Source organism: Clytia hemisphaerica, unplaced genomic scaffold (genome assembly GCF_902728285.1).
Source record: "Clytia hemisphaerica strain Z4C2 unplaced genomic scaffold, Clytia hemisphaerica genome assembly, whole genome shotgun sequence".
NCBI classification, from domain to species: domain Eukaryota; kingdom Metazoa; phylum Cnidaria; class Hydrozoa; order Leptothecata; family Clytiidae; genus Clytia; species Clytia hemisphaerica.
This window is the reverse complement of record NW_027103633.1, coordinates 226,176-247,656: the sequence shown is the minus strand read 5'-3', so window position 1 is coordinate 247,656 and position 21,481 is coordinate 226,176. Positions and strand designations below refer to the sequence as shown.

Sequence of the window (21,481 nt, the reverse complement as noted above, 5' to 3'; positions counted from 1 at the left end):
GAAAAAACAGAATAAAAGAGACAAAGTAAAAATTAAAAAGTTATTTTGCGCATGCGTGCCTGCGTGATCCTCGAAGAAACTGAAAGTGGCGATCTAGTGTTAGGCCATATGTTTTTAATCTCAACGTTCAAGTAGGCGAATTATTGCCTCGTGTGTATGGACATTGTTAACGTATCTCGTTATGAGAGATTGCTCATCTTTTTAGAATTGCATTTCTTCTTGGCGTCCCACAAGATTCACAGAACATGCTAGCAGATGAACATGAAAATTCACCACAACAATCCGCATTTCAGCATCATTTCATGATTCTCTATTCTATGTTATTTTTATTTGCTGATTTTTCATTTTGTTTCATTTTTTTTATTTTGTTTTTCATTTTTTATTTTGCTTTTTATTTTTTATTTTATTTTTTTATTTTGTTTTTATATTTTTTTGATTTTGTTTTTTGATTTTTTGATTCCGTTTTTATTTTTTTATTTTGTTTTTTGATTTTGATTTTGTTTTTTGATTTTTTTATTTCGTTTTTATTTTTATATTTTGTTTGTCCCTCCTCGGTCACCGTAAAAATTAGCTGATTATGTCAAAAAGTTTAGAAACATGTAAGAAACATTTAAGACTCAAAAGGCCGATTTAACATTGAGGCTGCTTGGTAAAACTAGTTTCTTAATTAAAAAAAAGTGCATTAATTTAGCTAAATGCGACTTTTTAAAAGACTCTATCGAATTTTTCGGTCACGTGTTTTCTAACGGAATGAAACCCCACCCTACTAAAGTTGAAGCTATTCTTAATGCTAGGCAACCAGAGAACCAAAAAGCCTTGAGAAGTTTTTTAGGACAGAACTTTTATATAAAAAAGTGTAATTAAAATTCAAACCATATGAAAATGTTACATAGAAAAGTAATTTTTTGAGTTTTTTTTCACTTTTTTCCCCTCTAACAATTATTACAATTATTACAAATTGAATGATAAATTATAATCAAACTAGCATTTAACTCTCGCTAGGAATACCCTTCAGAGCATACTTTTTCGATCATCTCATAGCAGCACAATTCGGTTACTGAAGATCCATACTTTCGTTTAGTTCAACAGCTGCTCAAATAATCTCAGAAGGAATGAGAGTATGGTTAAAGTAGAAATTCATAATAAGATATAGAAAGCCAAAGTTCTCAAAATTATAAACCAAAAAAGATTAGATGCAACTACTCTGTCCTCTGTATATATGAGCCCCCCCCCAGCGGACCTTCGGTTCCCGCAATAATGCTAATTTTTTTCCCAAATGCACGCATTCACGCAATTTTTATTCACGCAAAGCTTTCTAATTCACGCATTCACGCAAGTGAAAAAGCCCATTCACGCATTCACGCAAACCGCTGGGAGGGCATATATAGACTATAATACTTTCTCTATTCCAAAAAAAGCTCACTTAGCATAGAAAGTTCAAGATACTGAATCATAAGGAAATAAGCAAAAATATTAAGAAATATAATAAACAATTTTAAATCACAAAAAAACAAAATTTTGATTAGATATTACGATAACCACATTAATGGAAAGTAGCAGTACACATTGATTCCAGATAACTCATTAACCACAAGCACCTACACAGCCGTAAACTTTGTCATAGCAAAACGAGTCACTAAAGCATGACATTTTACCATGATGGTAACCTTGTTGTCTGGTGTAACACCATTTTCCGTCAACCTGAAAAATATGAAGATTGAAATAATAATAAAAATAAATGACATGGAATTCGTGATATTCATGACGTAAACAGAAAGACCCCGGTTTTTGCCAATAGTGGCAAATTTTATACTTTTTAACCTTTTGTTTAGTTTAAATTTGCCACTACTGGCTAAAACCGGGGTATTTCCGTAGAAAACATTACGTTATGAATATCATGAATTGTAATTGGATGGTTGTGATTGGATGACGCCGAAAAACATTATTGATTTCAATTAGATATGAAACAATTTTAAAAATTAAGCTTCCGTCGATTCTTTCCAGAATCAAATTGATAGCCCAAATCTTGTTTTGTTTTGATTGAAATGTTGCTGGTTTTGAAATACTGTATGGTATGGTGGGTTAATTGATGAATGAAAGAAAAATAAAAACATAAATAAATAAAAAAGAACTTACCCATGAGTCAGAACAAAAAGCCCAACAATAGCCTTTATAACATCCGTATCCAAGTTGGTGACCGTCAAAGGTCCGATACAAAGTATTACCCGCGGCATTGGTCACTTCCATACAGGTAAAAAGTAGAACAATAAAGATGATCCCTGTAGTTGATAACTTCATTTTGAATATATTTTTCGTGCTTTTTAAAAGGGTTGTAGTGGGTTTATCGCAGCTGAACAGTTTTTGAAGATATTTCACCAATGCTTTGCCTCTTTTTTATAGTGCATAGAAGTATTATTCATACTTCCTTATATAGAAAAGTAAACACTCCTTCCATGTTGTTTTTTAAGATCCACATTCATATTTCGACCTGTGGTGTGGTGGCAGGGGGAGCAAATGGCGCCCATTTTCTCTTTTACACCTTAGATATGGCAGTTTTCGAGCGTCATCACTGCGTGAAAAAAATTCTCAAAAATATTTATTCAGTCAAAAGATATCAAATAAAGTTATAAGCTGATTGACGTCTAAAAACGCTGTTTTCTGCAGTTTTTTTGCTGTTTTTTGGGGTCAACCACTTATTAACTTTGTATCATAACTTCATATTGAATAAATATTTTAATAAAATTTCTTTGCAGTGATGACTTCCTAAGATCAAAGAATCTCTCCAGTGAAAATGAAAGTTATAGCACTTTTCTACAAGATCTTCCTTTTTTTCTTCTTCATTTTCATCTTCATTTTTATAATTTTTTTAAAGATTTTTTTATTTCAAATTGTTCCACTCACTAATATCTTTCCAATGATACCAAATTTATAAAGATTGAAGAATTCCTTCAAAAGTTATAGGTAAGAGAAAAAAGAGCGCACACTTATCGTGAATAGACTTTAAAAGGGAGCCTGCAAGAGAAACATACTGCGAGCGGTTAGTGAGGTAAGATCGGAACCAGTGTCGTTAACAATGCCTCTGACTCCGTAGTGATCGAGTTTTTCAAGTAAAATTTCGTGATCAACTGTGTCAAAAGCCTTTTGTAGATCGACAAATACACCACAGGCAAACCCACCATTGTCAAGATAGTTTCTGATACGTTCGACAATATTAATGAGTGTATGCTCAGTAGAGTGAGCCTTACGAAAACCAAATTGTCGAGAGTAGATTTGATTAAGTAAGATTTGAAGTAAGCCCTGAATATACTAATGTATCAACTACTAACTAACAAACAAATCTTGATTTGCAAGTGGGAATATCCATAGTATAAGAAAGCCGCGGCTGGAATGATAACATCTGAATTTCTGTTGTTCTATCTCTGTCGTATTTGATGACTATTTCGCTACCTTAATTCAAAAGGGGCCTAAGTCCAGGTACCTCCCAGTTCAAAAGGGGCCTAAGTCCATTTTTATGAAATTTGAGATCTTTAGTTTTTCGCAATCTCTGGCTCATTTGCTCTCTTTTGATGTACATAACAAGTAGTTTTTAAAGTTAAAAAGGTTCAAAACTTCATACTGAAGCTCTGATAAAAGTGATGTTTAATTCAAAAGAGGCCTAAGTCCATCATCTTTTTACAATTAAGGGCCTAAGTCCATCAACTTTTTACAATAAAAAGGCCTAAGTCCACCAAAATAAGTTTGTTAAGTTTTGAAGAGGCCTAAGTCCAATTGAATTGCAAATGGGCCTAAGTCCATGCATCCTAAAAAGTTTAATTGAGTTTTTCTTTATTTTACTGAGATTGTCTTTTCTCTTTATCTTGAATCTAGGTGTAAGTGGTTTTATTTTGGAGTGTCATATGTGCAGGTTTTGAACTCTAAAAGGCAGAAATTAACCCTAACACGTTTTTCAAAATTCATGTTTAATTCAAAAAAGGCCTAAGTCCACTCTGCAAGATTTACTAAGTTGCACCTGTGACATATAAAAATACATTCCCTTCCAAACGAATGCCTTTTCATTGGAAAAACAACTTATAGCTATGGCTTTCAGAAAACATTTACTTCAAAGCTTTACCATCAAAAATGGTTTCAGAATCAAGGAAAAACTTTAATTGCAATTTTCTCAAAATGACCAAAATGGACTTAGGCCCCTTTTGAATTAAGGCTCACAGGACTTAGGCCCCTTTTGAATTAAGGTAGCGATTTGTTGATCAAGAAATCAGTAATGTAGCATCTTTAATGGTAAATGTTATTGGTTTGTCGTTAATACTTACTTCTCAATGCGTTTTAGACATTAATGATATGTCTTGATAATACACTTGCATTATAAAATCATTGTAAAGGAAAAATCAACACTAAGAAATTTAAACAAGCACAAAATGGTTGGGCTGAAAGAACTCAAAAATTAATGAGGTGCCTCGAAATGCCTTCACATTGTTTCAGTGAAATCTTTTTAGAAATCAATGAAAGAGCGCATCAAGATAATACTGTGAAAATTTCAAGCCAGCACCTTCAAAATTTATCATATAAACTGACAGGAAAGTTGTCATCTTGAATATAGTTCTTGTAATTTCAATTTTGGCGAAAAACTATTGTTTCCACAAAATACCCCTAAAATATATCCAAAATTAGTTCAGGTGTTCTATTGGGTACAGATTCAAAGATATCTAGCAACAAAAAAACTTTTTGTGAAGGAAAATAAGAGAAAAATTTCAAAAACTATCTACCAATAATAAACTGAGCATCTTGATGTTCTTATAAAGCTCGGAGACAGAGATTGAACAGCAATTAACTGAAAAGACAATGCGGTACATATTCCAGCCGCGGCTTTCTTATACTATGGAATATCTAACCAAACTACTTTGATGAGGCCCCCCAGCGGTTTGCGTGATGGCGTGATTGGGACTTTTTTCTTGCGTGATAGGGCAAAAATTTGAGGCGTGATGCGTGATTTGGGCTATTTTTCGCTATTTTTTGCGTGATGACAAATTTTAGCGATTTTCGTGATGCGTGATGGAGAAGATTTTTTTGCGTGATGGCGTGTTTAGGGGTGCCACTGGGGGGCCTCCTGATAGCTTAAATGCACCAACTTTTTTTATAATGAACTATATAGATGAACCCATAGTCTGCGGCCAGATCAGAAAATTATTATTTTTCACCCGGTTGGTTTCCAGAAACGCTACATTTTTTTATTTTCAAGCAATATCCTGGCATGAAGACTTTTTTCTTTTTGGAAATTTTGGAAATTATGTGACATTTTTTGCTTTTGCAGCATGCTTTTGAAAATTATAGAATTTCTTCTACTATAGGGGAATTTTTTCCTTTCGACGTTCTTTCAGATTATGAAAATGTTTCATGCATTTCAAAAAATATAACTTTTGGATGCTATAATTTTTTACCTTTTTTTCAATATTTTATATGTTTTACCTTTTCTCCAATATTTTATATATTAAACCTGTTTTCCAATATTTTATAAATGAAAGTATATGAAAAATATTTCATCTATTTTGAAAATATAAATTTTCCTTTGGTTTTCTTATTGTAAAACATTCTCAATTTTTGATGAACAAGATACGAAATTCCGTTACTTTGCGCAAAGTATCATAAGACACTTTATACCAAGAAATCCTTATTATGTTTTTATTTTAGGTCGAAATTTTAAGATATTTGAGTTTAAAAAAATTACTTTCTTCTGGTTCACCAGAGTTTGTAGTACATGTTTAAAATGAATTGATAGAAATTTTCGTCATATCTTCCTTATGTTTCGAGCGTAAACTCCTACTCTTCGGGATATGAGCACTGCTCTTGTTTTGAATATTGAAATTCTCGAGATAAATCGCATGTGCACTGAGGTTTTAATGAAACAATAGAGAGTTTCGAAACCTAAGCCAATCAGCTGTGTTTTAATTATTCTTTTATTTAAAATCTCTATTGATAAACATCTTATGTGAATGTTGTCTACTTTAAGGGCAGAAACTTTCACGTTTTTCGCGATTTTGATCCTTTTTCGCGAAAGTTTCTGCCAGGTAAGAAATTAAACCTGAAAAACGCGAACGTTTTTTTCGCGAAAAATAAACTTTCTTACTCAGTTTTGCACTGTTTGCTAAATTTTTGCGTGTTTTATGAGTTTTTGTTACCAAAAAAGGTAAATTTTATATGAATTCGCGAAAGTTCTACCTGTGAAATTTCGGCTAAAACCATAATTCGCGAAACTTAAATTCGCTAAATTTCGCGAGTTTTTGACTTCGCGGAACTTTCTGCCCGCGAAACTTTCTGCCCTTAAAGTATTATGTTTAAACCTATTAATAAGCAATTCCCGGTGGGGGTCACTAGTGGCCGCCTATAGCAGTGCCTATAGACCAAGAGTAAGGCCTAAAAGCCTGTCTATTATGTAGACTAGTTGTACACTAGCAATCGGAAAGTTTCGCTGGGAATAAGGAAGTTTAGCAATCCTACGGTATGTAGTGTAAAAAACCTTTCGCTTGCGAACACGAGATTTTTGTATCGTGCGTAACCCCTTTTACAATTGATTTTAAAATTTTTTAAAGTTTTTTTAAAGTTTTGTAACCACGGATGTTTTGAGGTTTACATTTATTATGCTGAGAGTTTTTTTATTTTGGAGAAAATGTGTATCAAATGATGTAGTTACTCTGTGTAACTGAAATATATACCCTCGTCTCAGTGTCCCAGTCAAATCAGCCCTGGTGGAAAAGTCTCAAAATTATGCCAAATTCAAGATCAATTTATCAAACTCTTAATTAGAATAAAGGTTTTGAGACAAGGACCGAGTTTGAGCCAAAACAAGCTCATGGTATATCAGTATTCAAAAAGAGTTAAAAAAGAAAAGCGAAAGGAACCACTAGATACAATCTGCAACGTACTACTGTGCTCAAGGTTGATAGTTCGATTCCCGCTTTTGTCATGGCTGAAGATAGAGTCTCTAACTCGCTTTTAAAGCTAGCTGCCGGCTAAGGAGAAGGAATGCGGGATTTATTTTGCGCGAGGCGAGTAAGGAATCTTTCATTCCAAGCTTTACCAGGGGGCGTACGAGATTTCGTAATACTGATATACCGCCGATTACTTTTTAACCTGATTACCGATACACCGATAAATTTTTCATTCGAATACCGATGCGAATCAATATTTCCCCCGTTACACGTTTTTTTTATAAGAACAAACTATATAAGAACATAAGGCTTCGAGGTCCAAAAATTTAAGAACATTCTAAGAATATACTAAGGCTTTGGAGACTTAAAAACATGCATTTTCTCTTAAGAAATTACATCAAAATGCTCAAAAAATGCTGAAAATAAGAACATTTTAAGAACATTTTTAGGCTTCAAATCCAAAAAACTAAGAACATCAGAAGGCTTCGAAAATTCTTGACGTTCTTATAAAAAAAAAAACGTGTATTCAGGTACTCATCCTCCAAAGGAGGTACTTAGGCAAAAATGGATGTTAGGGTATGAGCAGATGATAAAAGTTTAGACGGTTATTCACCTTGCAAAGTCTCTCTAAGGGTTACAAAATCTGAAAGTTTCAAAGTAGTCTCTAGAGGGTCGGAAAATTCATCATATTTTTAATTTTCAATGAAAATTTTCTCTTTAATCTTTTTCTCGTTTTAAAAATACTTCCTTCACCCGGCCCATGTAAAAAGAATTTTTGTTCTGACCATGCGTGTCACCTTGACTACATTCAACATGAACCATTATTGAACAAACATCGAAAAAAAATTTCAGAAATATTATCGGAGTGAAATAGAAGAAAGAAAATTTTAAAATTTTTGTTGAAAAAAAAACTTTTTTCCCAAAAAAACTTTCATACTCATTCATTCATTTATTATCCGATTTTTCAAGAGAAACAAATTTCAGAAGTGAGTTTTTTCATAGAAAAAAAAATTAGAAAAATTCCAATGCAAAGAAGACGCGAATAAAAAATTCCATCCATCACCAGATGTTTCATTTTTCCTGCAGGGCTGGCGGAACGCGCAGAAGACGCGAGAGCAGTTGATGAAAAAAGTTTTGCAGCTGGCGGTAAAAAGAAAGCTCCGTTCGCAAGGCGCCAAAGGTTTTTCCGTCTGCTAAGGTAGACCTCTGAATTGACAGTCGCAGACCCGATTTAGCGGTCGAAGACCTGAATTAACGGCCTAAAACCCGAATTAATGGCTTAAATCCTGAATAAACGACCTAAATCCTGAATTAACGGCCGAAAACCTAGAGAAAATACAATGAGCGGAAATTTGTTATTGATCTTTTTTATGAATTTGATCAAGATTTTATATGATGTTTGAATGGAAATATTATTGAAAAAAAGTTAAGTTAAGAGATTTTAAACTCAAAATGATGAAAATTAATGCCAATATTTCATCTTTACTCGTGAGCGCACTATTCGAATGAATGAACTCCACGACAATATTTTCCAAGAAAAAAAGAAAAAAAGTATGCGTGTCACATTGACAACATTCAACAAACATACTAGTAAATACATGTGCTCCATCCATCTGACACATGGAAATTTTTTTTTTATTTGAACATACTATTGTATGGTGTTGTTATTTAGAATTTAAGAGGAAAATATTTAAGTTTCTCAAGTTTATTTACAGTATGCTTAATTTTAATGTTCTTTAACAATCAGCCAACGAAAATCTAAATGCAAAAGAAACGATAACACAAAATGAATAATTCCTTCAATTGCCTCACTCCTGTCCTAAAATCCTGGAAACGTTCATCTTCTTTCTGGAAGGGGGGTACGGGACTTCGTAATACCGATATATCGATAAATTTTTCATTAAAATACCGATACCGATCAATAGTTCCCCCTTTTTCAGGTTTCTCCTCTGCAGGGGGGTACATAGGCAAAAATGGGTGCTGGGGTATGAGTAGATGATAAAAATCGATTTTTCACCTTCTAAAGTCTCTCTAAGAGTTATTACAAAATCTGAAAATTTCAAATGAGTCTTTCTGAGGGTCGGAAAATTCACCATATTTAAAAATTTTGTTTTATTTTGAATTTGAGAAAAAAATAGCAAAAAATCTCTCTAAGGGTAGAAAATTTTTCTGGAGGTGCCAACACCTACCTACCTACCTCTGCCTGGCGCCAGCCCGGACTTCATGAATTCGGGACTTCCGGCGCTTGCGGTCCAACATTGCAGTGCTTAGTTCTTGTGCTGTACTGCAGCCAGTGTCGTTGAGCAATGTGTCGATGAGAGTTGTTCGTCTTCTACCTCTGCTGGGTCTACCTCTATCTGGTTGCCAAAGCACTAAATTGGAGGCCATTTCTTCATCATGTCAGTCTCATTCTTCTTTCTCTAATTTTGGTGGTGACCTTTGGGAGTGAACCGTATAGAACTTAATTTGTGACATGGCCCCTCCAGCTGACGTTCAATGCAGATCTTAGTAGTCGAGTGTAGGTTCCATCAATCAGTTTTGTTGTTGTCTTATTCATTGCCCATGACTCACATCTGCAGAGGAGTACACTTTCAACGGTTGGGTTGACACAAGCAGCCTTATCTTTAGGTTCCTGGGGAGATTAGACTTCCAGATATCCTGAAGTTTATTTCATGCAGCCCATGCTTGTGCTTTTCTGACATTGATATCCTATGTAGTTGAATAAATCCAAGAGCCGAGGTACTTGAAGTCATTAACATGTTTTATCGGATCACCATTTAATGAACTGACACCTACAATATCTTGCTGATTGTAAATGATCATTTCAGTTTTGGCAGCGTTCAAGTGTAAACCAACTTTTGTAGCTTCAACTCCAGAGAGAAGGTTTTGTGCTTCTTGCAAAGTATCGAGTGTGAGTGCTATGTCATCTGCAAAGTCCAGGTCACTTATCTTGATTGGAGGGTGTCTCTTGCTTCTGCGACTGGTTAAGGTGAACCCCAGATGCCTTGTTTTGGATGTAGCTTCTCGCATGACATAGTCAAGTATGATAGTGAAGAAGTAAGTTGCAAGAGTGTCACCTGATTGAAATTTTGCTCTTGTGTTCTTGTAAAGAAGTTTGATTGCCTGCACGAGCTCGTTTGGTATGCCATATGCTTTTAATATACTGAACATTCTTACTCTATGTATGCTATCAAAGGCCTTCCGAAAGTCTAGGAAAAGTAGTACTGCTGGTAGATTGTTTGACTTCACACCTTCAATAAGTCGTCTCAATGCAAGGATCTGGGACGCTGTCGATCTACTTGGTTTTGATTTGGGCGTAGATGGGGGTCAAGAATTGGTTGGATACGATTAAGGATCATACGGTTTACCAGTTTGGCGACGATAGCATTTAACGATATACCACGGTAGTTTCCACCTTTGCTGAGATTGCCTTTCTTTGGTACTGGGATAATGTTACTGATTGACCATTGCCAACACCAAAATTTCTAAAATGCCACTCTTAACCTCCTAACTTTCCCCTGGAGCGCTCCTTAATTTAAGTATGACATTACAAGGAACCATGGCGTTCAAAATCGTTGATGTATGAAAATGTCCAATCCAACCGTGGTTTTGACCGGGCAGAAAAATTTAAAAATCATTGTGACTGCCATGATGTCCAAAATCTTCAAAGAAAGAAAAGATAAGTTTGTTAAAGTTCCTTGGTTTGATACTATCGCTATATGAAAAGCTTTAGAAGAAACTACAACTGCGAGCGAAGCGAGCGGAAAAATTGACATTTTTTGATTTGAATAATGTTGGTTGTCAAAGCAAATTAGATCTCTCTTCCGAAATCGTAATAGATTTTTTAATTAATAAATAAATAGATAAAATTTTAATGTGTTTGTTGAACAACCATTAAAAGAGTGCTCAATACTCTTCTTAGAACAAATTCAATAAAGTTATATCTAAAAAATCACCATGTAAGATACATTAGTCATTACTAATTTTCAGAATAACAAAGTGCTCTTTAGAATATTGTTTTGGCACAAAATATTTCTAAAATTTGCTGTTATAATTAATCCAATTAATACTATTACTACATTTAAAGCCATAAAACCAAACCTACATTCTGGGGGGCTATTAACGAAAATGGGAGTCAACTTCAAGGACCAAAACAATTAGCCTGTCTATCAAAAGTAATGAAACCAACCATTGGGAAAGAATTTGGGACAATCTGGAGTTTTTACAAGCTCTTATTTGATTTGGTTGGTCGTTAAGATGTAATAAAGGAATCTTATTACTTTTTCTAAAGAACGCGTCATCTCTATCACTTTAAATGACCAATTAGTGAAGTATCTTGTAAAAACTCCAAGGCATCTCAAGAATTTTGGGAGTTCAAAATTACTACAATTATCAGTCAAAATTTGGTGTTGATTGCATAATAGACTTGAAGTTATCGCTGTTTTCAATAATGACGTCATTTGAATCTTACTTTTGACGTGGTTTTTCGATGTATTTCATAACGTCAAAATCAGTTTTTGGCCGATATCTTGAGATTGGCTTAATTTAAATTTTCGGCCCAGCACTTTCCGAAATCCTCTCATTAATACGCTTCTTTTGAGCTATATACGAAAGTTAAGGAACAATGGGAAGCGGTGCGCGTCACACAAAATATGTTTGAGACTTGCCTTAACTCACCTATGAGACATTTTATCAAATAAATGTTTTACATAACATCTAACAAAAACGATATGAACTTAATGCAGAACGTCAATCTTCTGGCTTTCTAACTGGTTTATCTCCATAATATTATCAAAATATTCCATGTATTCGTTTCGATAGTCTCTCACCACCATGTTTTCGGAAACATCCTAAAAGTTTCTTGAACTATTTGTTTCCGATCTTCTGACCCGGCCAATTTAGGCAAGTAGTAAAGCAAATCAGGATGCCAAGCAGTCATTTATAATGCACTTTTTCGAATACGAGTGTTTAATAAAGTGAAATCAAACTTCATCCAAATCACGTTGGAGTACCTCTGCTCTGTCATTCTAGATCTGTAAAAAAGATTCTCCACGAACAAGCTCTCAACTAACAATACTGCTGAACGTCAATCTTCTGGCTTTCTAACTGGTTTATCTCCATAATATTATCAAAATACTCCATGTATTCGTTTCAATAGTCTCTCACCACCATGTTTTCGGAAACATCCTAAAAGTTTCTTGAACTATTTGTTTCCGATCTTCTGACCCGGCCAATTTAGGCAAGTAGTAAAGCAAATCAGGATGCCAAGCAGTCATTTATAATGCACTTTTTTCGAATACGAGTGTTTAATAAAGTGAAATCAAACTTCATCCAAATCACGTTGGAGTACCTCTGCTCTGTCATTCTAGATCTGTAAAAAAGATTCTCCACGAACAAGCTCTCAACTAACAATACTGCGATCAACAATTTCAAAATTTCACTTTCAAGTTTACGTGGTACTCTAACTCCACTAATTTGAAGGGAATGCTAGATCGTTCTATAACCACCAGCAGATCCTGGTGTATTTATCAGATGATGGACCCGATCTTTGATTTGATCAAGAGTTAGATTGTTATGCTTCATTGTATTTCTTCTCCTCAAGCCATGTAATTTCCTCAAAAGTGTGCTATAGCTTATTGTGATTCCATGGTTTTTAGATAAGAACCCAAGAATTTCATTATATTCAAAGCCTTGGTTGAAATAAGATCTCAATATCTCTTCTTCATCCATGTGATTCTTGGTTTTCCTCCTCGTTGTGCAACAGCATCCTATTCTCTTAGCGTGTAAGACTGAGATAGCTTTTTTGTCAGTTTGGACGGAAATTTGAGACTACTATCTAAATTTTGGTGTGGAAAAATTCTTAATTACTCTTAAGGGATTCGATTAGAAAGCAATTTATAAATGCAATTCTTTGTTAAAAGTGTTAAGGAACCTGAAATATAACTTTTATGTTCAAATACCAAAATCAATTTTTGGACTATGGTCAGAGCCCTTAATTTTTGTTTAAGGAAATAACTCGGGGTACCTAAGGCACTCCCGAATGGTCGCATGACGCTTGCACCTTAACGTAAATATTTTTTAGGTTTTTTCGAAGCATTTTGATATAGAAAATAAGGTGGGGCATGGTCAGATGGTCCCACTTAATAAAAAATCGAAAAATTGCGAAAAAAACTCATTTTCGCTCCATTTTGATGACGTCACAGAAATAAGAATTATATATCTATCTTTCTATAGAGAAGTACACGAAGACTCAGCTAAAATTTAGACACCCTAACAAAGTATGTAATAGGTAGTTTGTTAAACTTGGAGAATGATTTTTTTCTCTCGAAATTTCAAATTTTATTGAAAACTACCCGGTCAAGACTGTTTTTCAACGAATTCAACATTGTTTTTCAATAAAATTTTATCGGTAGTTTTTAATAATTTGAGATTGTACCGCCATCAGCTTTTTTGAACTACATGTAAATATTTTCCTGACTATCCATTTATTTTAGGTTTGAGCTTATCCGCCCTGTTACAATTTTGTTTATGTATAATAGTAATCTTTCAGCGGTATTATTAGACTAGTAAACTAGTCGGTTATTATTTATAACCTTATAATAAAACTGTCAATCAAATAATGTAAACACTAATTAAATATTCAGCGCGCGTGAGAGAAAAGGAAAATAACCGTCTAGAAGCTACTTCCAACGCCTTTTTTTCTTCACCTAAAATCGTAAGGAGAGACGTACAGATTTCTGTATGTCTGACCCGTGCGGGATTGCATTTATTTTTCTTTCTGTTTATTGCGTTTTTAGAAATGCTCATTTATTTATATGTTCCCATGTTCAATGTTACTATGAAATATCATTTAGTCAAAAAAGTTGGATGGATTATCAAAAACCTAAAAAGAGTTGTAAAATTGAGGGAAGTTGCTTCTAGTCGTTGATATTCAGAAAAGAGATGCAACTTCACCCCTTCGATTCTTTTTATTTGGAGCTTGATTTTTTGTATATGGGTCTGTTTTCAACGACTAGTTTACTAGTCTACGGTATTATTAATTTCGCATAGCGAAAGTATTACAATAGGCTTTCGCGTTGCAGAATAAAATTTAGAAAACAAAAGTGGTTTTCATATTTCTAGAACATTCTCGAATATTCTAAGCATGGACTCACTCGCTAAGATTAAATCTAACGTTTTTCACTCCGCAAGTGTTAGGTAGGCGTGACCAAGGATTTGTAAACATTACTCGATTTTAGAAATTGCGGCTTGCAGGATGCTGTAAAAGAACTGCATTTGGTTGTTTGTAATTTTATCATGTTTTTGCTTTTTTTTTGAGTATTTAAAGATATTAATATTTCTTGTAGCATAGTATTTTATGTTTGTGTAGTTAGTAAATGCACCAATATAGTAATGGGAATTGCAATTAAAGAGTTGTCCTTCAACATCACCACCAACTACAACAACACAGATGTATGACAAGGTACGGTATGTTCTTCTTTTTTACAGGTAGAAATAGGTGTTGATAGTTGATTTAGTTGTAAGACAGATTATCAGTTACTAAGTATTTTAGTGAATTTTACAGAGGGATTTATGGCAGGGCGTCAATCTAAGTGACAAAAGTTATATACTGTAGCTGTCCTACCGGGGATATTGGGTATAAACTTGCATCAGTCAGTGGAGGCAAACATGCATAGCCCTCCAAATGAATGACCTGTCTGGTCATTAAAATACAAAGTTAAATCAAAACAAAAAGATAGAGTAGATCTGCGAGCAGAGCTACGTAGTTCATTTGTTTTGAAATTTTGCCGCTTTGTTGATTGGTCAGTCATTTGATGGCTATGTAAGTTTCTTTCTACTGATGCAAGTTACCCGACTTCACGGTATACTAGATATAATATAATTAATCCAACACAACCAATTGAACCGTATTTTTAATCAAACTTTGTCAAACTTAGTTGTTCGATTAGTATTCAACTAAATTGGGTTCTTGAACTTTACCGGACTACTTAAAAATTGGATTAGATTTGATTAAAGAAATCGAACTTAATCGAACTTAAAAAAAAAAGACCTTAATAGTTGGATTATTTTGATTACATTAATCAAACTTAATCAAACTTTGTTGAATTTAATCGAGCAGTAATTTGAGAAAAACTCTTCAAACTGAATTTTGGTCAAATTTGTTGAACAGATTTATTGTCAAATTGTCAAACTTTTTTTGTTTTCGAACTTTTTGGAATGTAGATTTTTGTCAATCAAATTTGTCAAATTTGTCGAACATTTCTTGGTGTCGAACTTTGTTGAACTCGATATGTTTTGTTGAACTTAATCGAATACTCACAATGCTACACAGGTGACTGAGGTTTCGATTTACGGTTTCACTTGGTAAGTGAACGATAGTTCGCCCAGGTCAACTCAAAATGCAAGGGAAACAGAACAATAACCAAAGTTACCCTTGCCGCAACCATTAAAGGTGGAGTTAAGTTTTTTTGATTTGTGCTGGAGTATTAATTATATATCCAACATGACATCGCACCTCTAGCAAAAGGTCAATTAAAGATCAAAAAGCAAAATTGATTCAAGCTCAATTGAAGATTATAATTTTTACTGATGAATATTTAGTTAGGAAAAGTGTGTATTTATAATATTTTCTTGACATTATTTTAATGCTAAAGTTTGTAGATGTCTGATGGGAATATTTCTTCACGCACAAATTTCTTCTCTTAAGATTGGGCATCAACGGATGATGATGAATGATTCATCTTGTAAAATAGGCAGTTGAACTCTATTTAGCTTTAAAGCTATTACAGATTTGTACACATTTTTCGACTTTAAGAATATATACATTAACATTAACATTAAGATATATAAATCATTAAAACCAATTGATTGGCCATTGATTAAAAAATGTATCAAGTGGGCGAGTCTCTGTTTTATGAGAAATGGAAGTCAATCAAAGTTGATCGACCTGCTCAAATGATAACGTCAGTATAATTCCATGTCTCAATGATATGGATCCGAGGCAAACAACAGCAATCACAAAAAAATCTCTCGAAGAATCTAAGAATAACTTTTTCGCCATTTCCTCTTTAAGGTTAACTTTGCTCTCCAATCAACTTTCTTCTCTATTAGGGCCAGTTTTCTCAGGTTTCTCAGGTAAGATCTGACATTCTGCAACCGCAGTGCTTCCCGGTCGTTTAATATGATTATTTCATCTATGAATAATCGAACAATATGCGAAATTTTCGTCTTGTTAATTGTGCAATCGTTTCCTTTCAAAGAACGGATAATCTAAACCTTTGAAAAGATTTAATAAAGATACCTGTTTTTCTGGTTCGTATTTTATTCGCTAGGAATAAAGTATACATATTTGCTATAGGACTTCTTTCATTTGCTTGTAACAATAAAAAACTCTGGTTTACTCAGTTTACTGGTTTACCGCACAATTTTTTTTAATTTTATTGATATCTTTCATATATACGTACAATAAGGGCAATAAATTAGAGTAAACTAGCCATAACTTTCATTAAGGTGCCACCACAGCAAAACGAACACATAGAGTTGAATTTGCGTTCAAAAGGAATGATCTTAGCCCTACAGTAATTTTTGTTAAGAATAACCTCTCATCTGAGACAAAATTCTTTCAAATGCTAACAAATGTGTCAAGGGAGTGATTTACAGTCTACTTAGAGTGACATCCGTGCCTTGTTTTACACGTTTTTTATAAGAACAATTTCATAAGAATACGAGGCTGAAATTTGGCCAAAACTTTGATTAATATTGACATTTAAGGCTGAAAAACTCATATAAATTTAAGAGCAGCCCAGCCAGAATCATATGACTTACTGGTTTTTCCTATAAAAAGCGTATATATCTGAAGATACTGCTCTTCATATGTTATTTTACTAATGTACAAGTTTAGCAACATAACTGTTCGAGTACTTTGTAGAGTAATATTTTTAACCTATGAAGAGCGCTTAATAACTACTTGTGGTATAAAAAGGAAATTTCCCAGAAAAGGGAATTTCCTTAGATTCATTTAACTCTCCAGGGATAAGAAAAAGACAAACTGACATTTCAAAATGAGTAATCAGATCAAAATAACTCCGGAAAAGTCTTTTTGATGATGATAAAACAATAGAGAGACCGTAAGATAAGAATGCTACCGTTAAGCGGAACTAAAATACTGAAAAACGCGCAAAATTATGAGATGTTTGCCCAACTTCCTTATGCATGAAGCTATGAATGCCATCCTCAGAAGCTTTAGGCTTCCTCCGGTGGCAATTATAGATAATTTTGGTTTTATAAATAAATAAATAATTGAAAACAATAACCGCTAGTGGCACTAGACTGTATCAAGTGACAATAAGTCTAAGGTCTGACGAAAATGACCAATTGAAAAAAAATGAAATAGCACAACTTAGTAGCAGTGCCGGGCTGTAAAACGATTCCAGTGAAGAAACAGAAACTTGAAAATTTGATAAAAACTCAGTAAAATTTATAAAAAAAAATCAATTAAGAAATATTAATTATTGCTAAACTCTTGAACGAGAGTTAGTCAGTTCAGTATCATTTGTATTCAGTTCTCTACTCCAAATGGAACGGGATCCACGAATACATAACAAAGACGATCTCAACAAGCTGAATGATATCTTTGATCGAATAAACGAAATCGATTCATGGAGACGTACACCACGTTTTTCAGCAAGCATCACGGCTAATCTTTTGTAGAATGTTTGGCATTCACGTCCCATACCTCCGTTTGTAAAAAATACTAATGGGGTGAAAGTACCATTTTCGACACTGTTCACACGTTCATTGTCTCTTTTTCTCATTTTCGTTTCTTTGGAAGCACTTGCTGAGCTCCAAACCCCTGTACCTTCGAGCGCTTAGGTCAAAGACCCTAATATAAAAACATGCTCTTTGGCCAGGTGTCCAGAACCCAGCTGCGCTTACGTCAAGTCGTGTTCCTTCGGACGTATTCGCGATTTTGTGCGTCAGTCCTTCGCCGTCAAGGGTGATCAGTCTCGGCTCGTTTCGTACGTTTACGCATACCTCATTCAAAAGCTTAGCAGTGATATCTCGTACCTCGTTATGTTTAAGAGTAACTTAGCCTCCTTTCTTGCAGGACAGAGCATGGCTGATATCAAAATTATTACCACAGACACATTCACTTGGTAGGCGAGGGATGGTGAGACAGTTCCTTGTTAAGATCATAGCCTTGATCTCTAATTGGAAGGTTGGTCAACCAGTTCGATGCTCCGGTATAGCAATTGGCTTCGTGGATACGTTTTTGATCATCAGTCATTTCCGCCCTGATACGATCTTGTTTGTCTTGGTTTCTTTGGATTTTCTCAGTTTTGACCGCTACTTTAGTTTTTGTTTCAATGTCATTTGGTGGTTGGAGGTTCAAGATTTGGTTTTGTAGATGTTTGGTGAATTGTCTCGAATTTTCGTGTTCGATGGGTGCGATCTCACATACGTTTTTGAGAATGAGGCCTCCCAGTTTAGGTGGTAATGATAACAAGTCTCTTTCTAAGTTATTTACAATTTTACCCCCTGTAATGGCTGGAATGAGTTAGTGCCTGGCGATTGTTTCGATGGGTGTTAAGTAGATTTTCATTTCTGGAATTGTTCTTAAAAATACGAAAAACGATGCTGGTAACCGCTGGTGTAACACGTGTATGCAGATTGTGGTTTAGTTACCGCCATTTCTGAAAGAAGAGTAAGTTCCTTGCACCATTCTATCAACAATTTCTTTAAAGTAACGGTCTTTGAAATTTATACTACCAATAACTGCACCGAGATGCCTTTCACCGTCTTTCGAGACCTGGATGTTCGTTTCCCGGAAAATTTCTTCAGCCTCGTCTAGGTATTCCTCTTTAACGATAAGCCACGATTTAGTCGGCTGTGGAAAGTAGCCAAAGTGAGCACTACCATTTTAACGACAGAAGCTTTCCAACAGAAGTTATATCGTCGCCGAATGCTGCCATTTTATCGGGGATATCTGCAATTGTTGATAGCGTACACTGCCATACCGATCTGATCTCCTTGAGTGGTTCCTTCATTTGACGTAAGCTCGACACCACCGATAACGAAAAGTCTAGCTGGTGAGCGATAGCAGTTATTTACATAGCGAGCAAATATTGGACATAGCACCTGGACGTTCTGAAGTAGAGCTTTGCGGTTAATGTTATTAAAAGCGTTAGCAGCATCAACTAGTATTACTGCTTCGGCTGTTTCGTTTTCAAATACAGATCGCATCGCGTGGATTGCTGCTTCACTGCCACCTTTCTGGCCGGAACACATCTGTACTCTACTGCCACTGACGATAAGGTCCTCTTTAACGACTATTATTAATTATGAGCTTTCCACTGATGCGCCTCAAAACCTCTCCTACGCCGATTGGTCGTACTCCTGGTTGATTATCGAGCGGGACTAGTCGTGCAGCTAAGAAACCCTGTAATGATTCATCTTTAGTTTCTTGGGTGCAAATTTTTCGCGTTAGCTTTGCGATCGATTTTCAACAGTCGCCGTAAACTTTCGATGTAAGTGGTTTACGCCATCCATCTACGTCCATACCCGATGGTCCTGATCCACCTTGTGTCGATAAGGCTACTTTCGATACCATCTCTTCATCAATACACTCAAAAACAATAGGATCTATATGCTGAATTGGACCATTGAGCAGGTTGTTTTCATTGGTATCGCGACCTTCAGGATGTTTTTGTCGAAGGAGATTGATCGTTTGATCGTTTGATCGTCCAGTGGTAGCACGCCTCCACTCATGTTGTTGGTGAGTAGATTGATTGCCCCGTTAACATCGCCTTTTTCCATTTTTATCTTAAATTGCTTCGATAGAGCTTCAATAGTTTTCTTTTCGACCGGATTTGACAATCTTGATTGAAGTGTCTCGGCCTCTCTGACAAGGGCTTCGATATTTCCTCTTCGCCATTAGAGCAGTCTCCTCTCTAATGCTTCGACGTGATCGTGGGATTTGGAAGTTTTGCTTTGTTTCTGAAGTAGCAAGGCTAGCATTATATAGACAGCTTTCATCGATACAACTCTGAGAGGACTATCTTCGATCCATGCATTGAGTAGCCTTGTCACTTCTTGGATGAAATCTTTGCCTGTACGTCCACTCGGTCCAATCTTTTTATAACTATTGTTTATCAGTCTCTCAAAGTCAGTTCCTTTGATATCTCCCCAGTAAAATCTCTCTGGGCTTTGCTCGATGTTGTTTTGAGGTTGCGGTTCTGGTTTTGCTTCTGGTGGTAACTGGACTCGGTCTACGACTATTTTGCATTGTTTTTGATGTTGAAGAGCACCTCTAGCAGTACGGAATAGTTTTCCACACTTTACACATGGAACAGACTGTTCATCTTGATGCGCACTGTTTACTGTGGCGGGATCACCGGCTTATGCAACCGTGGTTTTCTTCTAAATCAGCTATTGAACATTTTTGTACTTGATTCTTTTTCTGCAATTCATTGCGTGATCAAATTTTTTCAATGTTCAAAAATAGTTTTCACAAGATTGACAGTTAAACGTCCGCCATCTTGCGTTGCCACCGCACAATACTGTTTATTCCTTGAATTTTTCATAACGTACACTATTTTTTTATAAAAATAGTGTACTTTGGATGAGGGTCAAGTATTCTTAAGAAATTGCCAAAGTTAGGGTGAAATATTCTTAACGTATTCTTACTTTTTCAGACTTGACTTTTTTACAAACATGAGAAATGATCAATTTGAGAGTTTTGGACTTTTGAATGAACCTTTGGAGCTAAAATTACATTTCTGCCTCAAATTTTAAATTCAAGTCTAAAAAAGGAAGCAGCTTTTTTCTATTAACCAAATAAAAAAATGACTTTATTCTTATCCAATTCTGTGACACTCACCCTAGAGGTTATTCTTAGGATATTCTTACGATTTGGCCAATTTTTACCCTGAAATTCTTATAAAAGATTTTCACTACATAATTCTATTCAAGACAATAAGACAAGAACGGAATCTGGTTTACAGGGGTGTGTGTGGCTGGGGTGGGATGTGCAAGAGGGGTGGGGCGTTTTTTGCCGCCATTTTATTTTATTTCTAAATTTTCCACCACATAGTTCTATTCAAGACAAAAAACGGAATCTGGGGTATGGGTGTGTGTGGTGGGGGGGGGGTTTGTTAGCTTAATTTATGTATGAAAAATGCATGATATATTTTAGAAATATCTTTTAATTTATGCATGCAAAATGCATAAAATATTTTAAGAATTAGAATAATTTTGAAATGAGTTTTATGTATTAACTCAAATGTACTTGAAACATATTTCATATATCATTGAGGAGGGGTGTGTGACAATGAAGTATAAGCCTGAAAGGCTAGAATCGAATCTCTAACCTTTCTCAGGCAAGAAAAAATGAAGCCTTAAAACATGGGCCGTATTTTTGACAGCAGATTGGATCTAGCAATTCTTTTGTTTTCATGTGATATTTTTTTCGAAATTTAGCAGGAAATTTTAGTTACGATCTGCCATTTGTGTAAAAACTAAGCAGACCGTGATAGGCCGCGCAACTTTGGTAGGATTTA

The 21,481-nt window shown here is 34.9% G+C and overlaps 1 protein-coding gene and 1 long non-coding RNA gene across 2 annotated transcripts; both read right to left on the bottom strand.

Annotated features, from left to right (window-relative positions):
- Positions 1-1,431: 1,431 nt before the first annotated feature.
- On the bottom strand, positions 1,432-2,336 carry LOC136802612 (uncharacterized). The gene is made up of 2 exons (XR_010846024.1): positions 2,137-2,336; positions 1,432-1,701 (listed from the first exon to the last, which is right to left on the bottom strand). It is a non-coding gene; the product is annotated as an uncharacterized lncRNA (long non-coding RNA).
- A 7,296-nt stretch (positions 2,337-9,632) lies between these two features.
- On the bottom strand, positions 9,633-10,094 carry LOC136802675 (uncharacterized). The gene has a single exon (XM_067059434.1). It carries the CDS (start codon positions 10,092-10,094, stop codon positions 9,633-9,635), a length of 462 nt encoding a protein of 153 aa, XP_066915535.1.
- Positions 10,095-21,481: the final 11,387 nt, after the last annotated feature.